Source organism: Propithecus coquereli, unplaced genomic scaffold, assembly GCF_000956105.1.
Source record: "Propithecus coquereli isolate 6110/MARCELLA unplaced genomic scaffold, Pcoq_1.0 Scaffold129, whole genome shotgun sequence".
In the NCBI taxonomy this organism is placed as follows: domain Eukaryota; kingdom Metazoa; phylum Chordata; class Mammalia; order Primates; family Indriidae; genus Propithecus; species Propithecus coquereli.
In genome coordinates this window covers 4208579-4219757 of record NW_012137080.1, presented here as the reverse complement: position 1 = coordinate 4219757, position 11179 = coordinate 4208579, and the positions used below count along the sequence as shown (strand labels likewise).

The following is an 11179-nucleotide window of genomic DNA, read 5'->3' as shown; positions in this document are numbered from 1 at the left end:
AATGCAACTTCTAGAAACAGAAGACTATGCCTGGTCAGACAGACTCCTCCACTCTTCCTAGATGAATTTATTTATTTATTTGGCAGGTTTAGAAAAATGATTCCACATTGTGCAAACATCACTGAAGACAGAAGACTGAAGAAGGCGAGGACTGAGAGGAGCCAAAGGCTATGGTGGGCCAAGATCTCGCCAGGGCACAGCAGGGGAATGGCTGGCGGGATCCAGGCGACATGCCCAGCTCAACACCTTGAGGATGCTTTGAAAGAGCTTTTCTCATGCCACAGCCCAAGGGCACTGCTTGGTTAGCATCCTCGTCAAACACACCAGCTGTGCTGTTAGCACGATGTGCTAAGAGATCAGACAGAGAGATGTAACAGCATGAATCAGAAAGCAACAAAATATTGTTTCTCTTCTCTTTTTCTAAGTAAAGAATTTTGGCTAAGGAAAAGCTCTGTGAACAAGCCTTTTGTCTCCAACATTATAGTTACTCTTCTAAAATGCTCATAAATTTTTTAAAATTACTTTAATCATCTAAAATGTATTTCATTTTCATTTAATTTTATTTAATCTTCTAATTTCACATTGAATTTAATCTAAAACTTTGAGTTCACGTTTTATAGATAAAACGGTTTTCCTGAGTTTTTCTGGACTTTCTCCCATCTTACTGACTGCAAGTTTGTCAATGTGGGAACCACGTTTTATGTCTGCTTTGATTTTTCCCAGTATGGTGCATGAACTGGAGATGATATTGCAATAAATATTCCTGAATACACAATGAATGAGGTAAAGGCAATTCCCAAACAGAGTAAGTCATTTTCTTTTTCTAGAAGATACCATGAGAGTTTACCAGAACAACCCCAAACATAAATACCTGCAGGTACTGCTCTTTTGCATCACTTCTGCCCTGTGATAGCCAGACAGCTTGCAAAATCCGTCATTGCTGTACACGATAGGCCAGTCCACTATCTGGGCATTTCCCAACACAAAATTAGTATCTGTTAAAAAAAAAAAAAAAAAGACAGAAAGAAAAGAAAGAAAAGAGGACATGAGGCAAGACATTAGTTGAGATTCAATGAGGACATAAATAATATCAATCAATCTAGGTACTTCTGCTTCCCTCCAAAATATAGTCTCTTGAACAGGAATATGGCCCTGTGAGGAATGCAAAAGAACAGTGTTTTAGAAGAATATTTCTAATGCACATGCTAACTAAGGTCACTGTACTCCAAAAAGAAATTAGTGAAGACAGGATGCTTACCCAACCAACCAATGAATCCTGCAGAAATCTAGTAGATTCCCATGAGACATATTCCTAATTTTTCATCTCAGTGAAAGTATACTGATAATACAGAGCAAAAGAGAACACAAAAGTAATTTCTTCTGGGCTCTGTCCAGCATCTTAGCCTTGTCAGTCTTTTGACAGAAGCTACAAATTTGCCTTCTTGATCCTGACTAGCATTTGCCCATCCTTCTCAGAGAGGCAGAGGATGGGGGATTGAGCACTGCCTCATGGAACACACATAGCACGGAACCCTCCTCTTGGTAAGGAATAACCACTAGACCCTCCTAATACTAGCGCTTTGTAAAGGCTGACCGAGGTGCTCACACACTAGAACCTTCGCACTGATTCTGAAATTTTGTAGCCACAGAGCTGTATTTTGGGGCTCTTTCACAGAGCAGTAGCCTACCATTCACTCATGATGCAGAGTTTAAGTAAGCCAGATATGTATGACTGGCTTAGTGTGTTATCATTACTTCCCACATTTTTGTGGAGAGTTTTTTTGTTTGTTTTTTTAATAGAGATGGGGTCTTGCTCTGTCACCCAGGCTGGAGTGCAGTGGCACAATCACATCTCACTGAAGCTTTGAACTCCTGGGCTCAGGCGATCCTCCTGCCTCAGCCTCCAGAGCAGCTAGGACTACAGGTGCACACCACCACACCCAGATATTTTTCTCTTTTTAGAGACAGGGTCTTGCTATGTTGCCCAGGCTGGTCTTGAACTCCTGGCTTCAGGCGATCTTCCAGCCTCGGCCTCCTAAAGTGCTGGGATTAAAGGTATGAGCCACTGTGCCTGACCACTTCCCACAATTTGGAAAATCAAAAGTCTTCATTACTTTTTGTGCTCAGGAAATCAGCTGTCCCTCTTTTCTTTTCAAGAACTTAAATTAAGCAAATAACATTCAGAACTTACATGTTATCATTATTTTAGTTTGGTTCCTTCCTCCCCACAGAATACCCACCCACCTCCAGCCATCCCCCCAAAATAAGAAAGAACACACACCCTTCTTTTGCTGTATACTGGAGGTTTGTTTTTATATACATACATATATATATATATATATATATACACACACATATACCTATATATACACACTATGTAGAGTGAAATAATGGTGATATAATGTCCTTATTTAATTGGGAGGTTAATCATGTTCTAGGACAGCACTTAACAATTTATTCGCAATATGGGTAACCATCCTTTCCTAGCTATATAAGGAGGTAACTATTCTTGGGTCAGATAGGCTTCTCCACCCTTCATAGTTGGGGTTATTTTTTTTATTTGTCAGGTTTGGGGAAATTATTCCACTTTATGCAAACAGCACTAAAGACAGAAGACTCCAAAGAAGGCAGGGATTGAGAGGAGCCAAAGGCTGAGGTGAGCCAAGACCTTAGAGAGGAGGAATCACTAAATACAGTAATCTATTCTTGAGACTGCTTAGATCTATTTAAAGGAACATAAAATACAACTTTTATGATGTGAATCTATAAACCTACTATTTTTTATAAATACGCTTTTAATGAAAATCTACAACCAGTCCTTCCCTCCATCTCTCCCATAGACACATAAATACTTCCTGAGTACCTACTGGGTACCAAGCACAATGCAAGGCCCAGGGGTATCCAGACTGATAAGACGTGGTCCCTGCCCTCAAGGAATTTAGCAGGACAAATGGACACGCACACAACTAGCTAAAGAAACAGGTAAGAAAATGACTGACCGTGTTTGAGAAAGATAAAGGGCTGTGATTCCGGGGCGATAACATTTGAACTTGCTCTAGTCTAAAAAGATGAGTAAGATTTATTTAAACATTGTTGAATGTCTAAGATGTGATACAAATAATATAAAATAATAATACAAAAACAATAGATACAGAAATGACAACGTCATCCCTGTCTTTGGTGAACTCAAGAGGGTGGGAGCGGGGAGGGAACATTCCAGGCAGAGCAAAGGCATGGATGGCAGCACGGAACACAGAGCAGGCTGGGGCAGACAAGCCAGGGGAAGCCAGGAAAGTGGCAGGAGGTGACACTGGAGACCAGACTGGGAAGGGTCTTGAATGAGTAAAGTCAAAGAAGCTTTGACTTTTTATTCTGGAGGCAGAATAACTGTTCTTGTTGGCCTTCTCTCCCTGAATAAATTCGACATTTCCTAAACTGAACAGCGTAGTCTAAAAGAAGTGTAAAGATCTTTTGAAATCTAGTAGGTTTAATGGTCTCTCTTGTTGCCATCAACAAAGGTAAGTAGGATAAGAGGAAGAACAAGGCATAGGATGGTTGTTCATTTTGTAACTGTGAATTAAATGACTTTGATAAAAATAAGCATATACTTAATTAAAAATTAATTTAATCACAGAAGATTGCATTATTGATTAAATTTTTCATTTACTAAAAAATGAGAGCAGGATAAATTTCAAGCTCCAGATATCAGTGCAACTTCTCATGAAAGTATTCTGATCATCTTTTAAAGGTATTCATAATTCCACATGCATTCCCCCGGGTGTACATATTACAGCCTACTAGCACATTCTTTGACTTTAGTCAGGAAGCACAAAAATAGGAAGCACAGTAGGAATGGAGTCATCAGCCTATCATTCACTCAGAAGATTCTCACCATAAAATTTAAAATTCCAGAATAGTTTCCTCTCACTGCTAACCCAAGCAAGAGATTATAGATCCCAGGGAGCAAGGTTCCCTTGACACCCTGTGATGGAAGATCTAGGAATTCCCTCTTTATCCCAGGACTTGGAGAGAGTGGAAAAAAGAATTCTAGTCCCAGCTACAAAGCCATTTGCCTCCAATAGTAAAGGAATTCTTCCCCCTCCCCTTCCAAATCCTAGCAAACACAGTCTCTTTTAATTCTAAGCTACAAACAATCGGCCTACAAATTACCTTTCAGAGCACAATCTGTTTATAAATTACATACGAACACCATGACACCAGATGTATCATCAGGAACTAAGGAATTCCACCTAAGTGACATTCTAGGTTTTAATGAGAATGGGTCCTATTTATTGATATTCACTCTGTGCCAGGTGCTGTTCTAAGTACTTTACCATATATTATGGTGGGGTTTTTTAACCTTTACAACAATCTTTGTGAGGTGGTACTACTTTACTGAATGGAGTGTCAGGTATTTCCTCATTTTATCATGAGGAAACTGAGTCTCTGAGGATGTACAACAGCCAGATATACCAGTGTATAGTTGGGATTTGAACCTGGGTTTATCTGACTTCAAAATCCATGCCTTTAATCCTTACATTACAGTCCCCTTCTTATACCATTAAGTACTAAAATCAGACCATTTCTACGATTACCATTCTTGTCATCATATATTGTTATTCTACCTTGTGATACACAATGATGCCCTCAGGAAATATTAATGTGGGTAGAAGTAATTATTCTGCCTCTAAATGCTTGGGTTCTCCTGTCTGTCTTTTCAATGATTTGTCTCTTCCCTCACTTGAAAACTACCATCTTTTACTTCTTAAAACTAGTGTGCTGACTGATTTCTATAACAGTCCTGCTTCTACACAATGATAAAAGAGGAGGAGGAACAGGAGAGCAGAAGAGGGTGGACTTTGTGCCTGGCTTCCCATGTGATGCTCAGGGGTGGGACAGAACACCGCACTGGGTGATTGAAAGCCGCTGCACAGCAAACCTGGCCACGTTAGCACTTCTGAGCCTCCCTCAGTTCGCATAATGTCTGGGAAGAACCCAGAAGTTCCCAACCGCCCCATGGCTGCTGAAGTTGCATAAGCAGACGGTTATCACAGTGGAGTGAGCTGACCTTATAGCCAAGGACTGCATATCAAACTTCCCAAGCCTAGGATCAACCATGGGGGAGGAGAAGGGGAGCTATAGAGCCAGTTAGAGCCAGATTAGATCAAATCACATACACACACCAAGGGGAGGGGGCAGGGAGGGGAGAGAATGTGTGTTGAGTTGGGGCAGGAGCATCAAATTCTGTTCCATCCAAGAGAATGGAACATAAGTTCACCAGCTGCAGACTTGAGCCCCACAGATCAGCTAGGTGCCCAGTAATCAGTAGGCCAGGGACCACTGCCAGAGACCCAAGGAAAAAGAGGGGGAAAATAAGGCCTTCTTATTTTCTGAGGCTCCAGAGTTCATGCGAGTGCTGCTTACTTCCACACCACACACCATCTTGGAGAAAAGCAATGGGATGGGTAGAATTGGAATGTGAACCCAGAAAAGACTGGTTACCCAAAAGATACTACTAAATGGAGAGTTTAGATTCCCCCCCTAACCAGTCTCCCTTTGCTCTTCAGTGGAGCGGGAGCTTGTGGGGAAGATTAGACCTGTTAAATAAAATAAAGGAATAAACTTAGGTGGATCTGAGTACATTTGCCACTATACCTCTAGAAGTAGGTCTGCCATAAGAATAAACAGGCTCAGAAAGTGGGAATCTCCTGAAGAAAGTGCACAGATTTCAGTGGAAAGACTCTGTGACAGCAACTTTGCTTAGCCAAGGCTTCCTAATTCCTCCAGGTGGTTGGCCATATTCCTGATGGTTGAGAATGCCAGATGAGAGAGTTCTAGTGAAGTGACACAGAGTTTCCAGCCAAATGCACAGACGTGCCATTCCATATCCAAACGTAAATGACTCTGGGATTATTTACTATTTTCCACACTCAGTAAATGGAAAACAAATTCAAAGCTAAGCAAAACTTAATTAGGGAAGTAATCCACTGCTTGGACAGATCATCAAAAAGCATAATCTCCCACAAAAATTAATAGAAGGATATCCCATGTTTATGGACTAGATCAGTGGTCCCGACTTTTTTGGCACCAGGGGCTGGTTTTATGGAAGACAATTTTTCCAAGGACTGGGGATGGGTGGGGTAGGGTGTCATGGCGGATGGGTGTGGTGTGGAGCTCAGGCGGTGATGCATGGCCCATTTTCTAACAGGCCACAGACCAGTAATGGGCCACAGCCCGGGGGTTGGGGACTGCAGGACTAGATAAATTAATATTGTTGAAAAATCCATACTACGCAAAGTGATCTACAGATTCAATTCAATCCCTTTGAAAATTCCAATGACATTTTTTACAGAAATAGAAAAAAAAAATCCTAAAATTCATATGGAATGCTAAACTCATTGAAAAACACCCTCAGAGAAACACCCAGAATAGTGTTTGACTAAATATCTGGGTACCCCATGGCCCAGTCAAGTTGACACATAAAATTAACCATCACAAACACCAAAGCCAATGCTCTCAACTATCTAACTTACTGAGTAATATTTAATGGAATTGGCAGAGCCATAACTTACAAATTCTGCAACACCCTCAAAGTCCCTAGTACTACTCTGTGTTTGGCAAGATAGAGTACTGCTATAAGCTCTATTTTCATAAAGAGATTTTATGAGGGCAAAACTTGTCCTTCTACACTTCCATTGAGAGGAAGGGGTATCTACCTATCCCTAGAAAGAAGAAGTATTAGAGTGAATACTTTTGCCCTCTTTCTTCATCCCCCTCATTTATTCTTCCATAATCAGATTGATCAAGCCGTCTCTAGGTACCTCAAGAGCAAGGAGAATCCACTCTGTGTGTCTTGGCCTCTCAGACTTGCCTATGCCCCAGCATGGTAGAAGAGAGGGTTTGAATCTCATCAACAGTGAAAATCTATGGAAGAATGAGGGGTAAAAGACACCCTATTAATCCACTCTTCCGCTTCCACAGCAATCCCTAGAGTTCCCAGAGCACCATTTGAAAGAACAAAAAAGGGGATGACAAGTTGGGTTCTAGTCACAGTGTTGTCCCTAATGAACTGTGGGTAAACCCCTGTGTGTAGGATGCAGGGAAGATTAAACTAAATCTCCATGCTTCTCACAGCACTAAAATCTGACTCTCTAAGTAACTGGATGCATACCAAAAGTGACCACCTTAAGAAATAAGGAAAAAAAGAGCAAAATTAAACCCAATGTAAATAGAAGGAAAGAAAAATACAAAACAATGAAAATCAATAAAAGACAGAAAAATAAATGAAATTAAGAGTTGGTTTTTTGGAAAACTTAGTAAAATTAAGAAACCTCAAAAAAAAAATCAGATCTGCAACCTGCAAGCCACCACCCGTATGGAGTAATCAACCAGTCATTACCCTGAAATATCCTTTTCTTAATGCTGGACTCTGTACAGCTTGGGTTGTTTCAAAAATATCAGAAACACCCTCTAAATTTAACTTAATACATTTCAGATGATACATATTATATCAGCCTTTTGCTCATGGAATTGTCTAGATTTGGGATATGAGATGATATACAGTATTAATATGTGACTTGATATGCAGTATTAATATGTGACTTGATATGCAGTATTAATATTAAAATACCAAAGGATTCTACAGGAGAAACAAATCACTATTGGTGGGTCCATTTATATATACTGAAAATGCCTAAATGTGTCTTTGGAAAAAAAATATGCTCTTCATATATTGAGATATAGATATAGATGATATAGATAACAATCTTTTGCAAGTAGAATGTATAACTTCCGATCAGCCAATGGCCCATTCTGAAGCTCCAAGTCTGCTTCCAAATTAATATTTTCTGAACTGATCAAGTCCCTTCTAAATTGTTCAGTAAAATGTGTAGGCTCAACCTGGCTGCCCTTGCCATGATTTATTCATCAGCTCTCATCTGAAAGTTCCCTATGTCTCCAGGACTTTGATGCAAATTAGCCAGATTCTACTGTCTCCCTCTGATGCCTTTTTACCCCCTGAGGTCTGTAGCTGTAAGAATGCATGCAATTAAAGGTAAGATTTCCTCAATTCAACCTTCCGCAACCCACAGACAATTTTCCTCTGGTTCATAGAATAAAACAGTCTCTAAAATTTAAAAGTCTCCCCTCCCCCTACCGGGTAAAGTTTCTGCAGCTGATGAGGCATGAGTCAAACTATACTACAACAGTCAGAAGTGTTAAAATCATTCTAAACCTACCATTTGCCCATAAAGCATGACACAGAGATATTCTAAAAAGAAATTATTTAAAAATTGCCTTTCATCATGATTACCACAAATAACAGAGGAGAAACTAACTAAAGCAATGACTTAGAAAAGCAAATAACAAAGGAGAAGCTAACTAAAGCAATGACTTAGAAAAGTGGCTGGGTTTAAGCAATTACACAGATAAAAGCTACATTTAGCAAACAATTCACACAAGTTTATTGTTCTCTGCCAACACTTGTTATTTGGAGGGCTACAGTAAATATTTCACAATCAGCTTCTAATAACTTGAGATATTTTACTTAGAAGAGAACACGTCTTCCTGATACTTTATAATGTTATAGATTTCTAAGGATAGCAGTGCTCTTACAAAAAGCAAGTTTAAGGAAAAATATACTTTTCTTTTAGAAAAATGAAACAATAGAAAGATAATGATTGAGATAAATGACGAGAACAAATGCTATGTATATAAGCACTAGACCAATACCAGGGAACAATAGTTTGATCTACCTGAACCTAAATAAAATCCATACCAGAAATTACTTTAAAAAAAAAAATCAAGATTTAGTAATGTTTTGGAGAATGGAGAAGATAGAATGAGAAGCAAGAAGTTAAATCGGTATAATACACCTAAATAAAACATCTAAAATGTTAATATCAGCAAAAGTCATTTTGTGGCTCTATTGTATTTTTCAACAATAAAATTCCATAAAAATGACTCTTCTAAATTGTCAAGGGCCTAATCTTTGCACAAGACAAATTGAACTCCTAAGAAATTCAATAGTTATTTGCTTTTCCTGATTTTAATATCCTACAGAAATGCATTTTTTATTAAGTCAGTAAATTACAATGGAGAGAGAGATTTCAATTTCAAAAGCAAACTCAAACACTTCATTTACTGGGTATTTATCCCTAAGTACATGGTTTCAAAAGCATGACCTCCATCTTCATTCAGCATCAAATTAAGGATTTTAAAACAATAAAAACAGATGAATCAGTTCCACAAGTATGGAAGGGAATGAAAATATACATAAAAATGTATTGAAATATAGACTTTTATTATTGAATGATATTTTACTTAATAAATAAGAGGTCAGTGATATGTTAAATTACTGCTAAGAAACATCTATATGATCAATTATTAAAAAAGTGGTTCAATAGATTAATCAATCAGATGTTTTATTCTCATTCTTATAGTCACAATTTCTTTTTTTTTTTTTTTTTTTGAGACAGAGTCTCACTCTGTTGCCCGGGCTAGAGTGCCATGGCGTCATCCTAGCTCACAGCAACCTCAAACTCCTGGGCTCAAGCAATCCTTCTGCCTCAGCCTCCCAAGTAGCTGGGACTACAGGCATGCGCCACCATGCCCAGCTAATTTTTTTTTCTATGTATTTTTAGTTGTTCAATTAATTTGTTTCCATTTTTTTAGTAGAGACGGGGTCTCGCTCTTGCTCAGGCTGGTTTCGAACTCCTGAGCTCAAACAATCCGCCCGCCTCGGCCTCCCAGAGAGCTAGGATTACAGGCGTGAGCCACCGCGCCCGGCCCACAATTTCTTAATGTATATCTGTATAGGCACTTTGAACAAAAAAGTCTTAGACTATCATTGAATAGCACAAAAAAGATTCATTACCAGTACTCAAAAATAGTGACTCAAAGTAAGCAATATAAAAATATTAATGGGCTGGGCGTGGTGGCTCTTGCCTATAATCCTAGCACTTTGGAAGGTCCAGGCAGAAGGATTGCTTGAGGCCAGCAGTTCGAAACCAACCTGAGCAAGAGCAAGACCCCGTCTCTATAGAAAACAGAAAAATTAGCCAGGCATGGTGATGCACGCCTAAAGTCCCAGCTACTCGGGAAGATGAGGCAGAAGGATCGCTTGAGCCCAGGTGTTTGAGGTTGCAGTGAGCTATGATGAAGCCATTGCACTCTAGCCTGGGTGATAGAGCGGACCCTGTCTCAAAAAAAAAAAAAAAATTAACTAGTACTAGAAAAAGGGGGTTTTTTAAGTTAGTTTTACATTTGACTCCTCTGTTATTTTAAAACTTTCTTAGCAAGGATAGAGTATAGCACCAAAGTGAATGGAAGGAATCTCAGCGCAGCTCAGTTTAATACAACAAATATTTGAGTAGATACTTTGTCTCAGGCATAACGGGAGTGCAGGAGACACCCCTGCCACTTGAAGGCTATGCCCAGCTTCCCTGTCTGCCTCTATCTGCCCCACTATACATATCACAAAACTCCATAGCCTACCCCACCACCCAGGCCTGTAACAGAAGAAATGGCTTGAAAAAACAGCAAAAAATGTTTTATGTCTCTTTAAAACACCCCCCACTCCTTTTTGAGAACTAGGACCTGCTTCCCTGCCTCAGGCCAGTGGTCAGCAGGGCAGGAGAATGTCTTTTGTTCTTTGTGCCACAGAAGATGGGATTAATGTGGGCAGAAATCAGATCATTCTTAGCCAAAGATGGGATTCACTGGGGGTCACAAGATTATATTAGTTGAAGATGGGATTGTTCTTTTTTTTTTTAGAAGATGGGATGGATCAGAACCTTTAAAATCTCTGTACTTCTGCTCCGAAAGATGATGGCATTTTTCAGACAGTAGTCTCCATTCTCTTCATTTGCCAGCAAATTAATAAACTCCTCTTTCCTTCTCCTCAAACCACTTGTCCTCGTTCTGCTGATGTGGCCTGAGGGACAAGTGCCGAACTTTCGGTAACAGGCTCAAGTCACAGAGGACTAGACCAGGAATGAACTACTGGCCAAACAACCCATGGTCAGGGATGGGCCAGTGAGATTTTCTCTCCAAAACAAAAACTAAGACGCTAACGCTGAGAGATCTGTAGAGTTGAGCAGACATCTTTGACCATGTGCATGCTGGTGAGTAAATGGAGAAAGGTGGTCTTGAGAGAGAAACAGGGAGCTCAGACAGATAC

General features: G+C 39.7%; 1 protein-coding gene across 2 annotated transcripts in view; it reads right to left on the bottom strand.

Moving 5' to 3' along the window:
* Positions 1-11179, bottom strand: part of KCNH1 (potassium channel, voltage gated eag related subfamily H, member 1) — a 379133-nt gene that overhangs the window by 357269 nt on the left and 10685 nt on the right. For both annotated transcript variants that reach the window (XM_012638358.1, XM_012638357.1), the window contains exon 2: positions 872-995. In XM_012638358.1, the coding sequence (XP_012493812.1) occupies positions 872-995 (124 nt within the window). The remainder of the gene's footprint in view (positions 1-871; positions 996-11179) is intronic.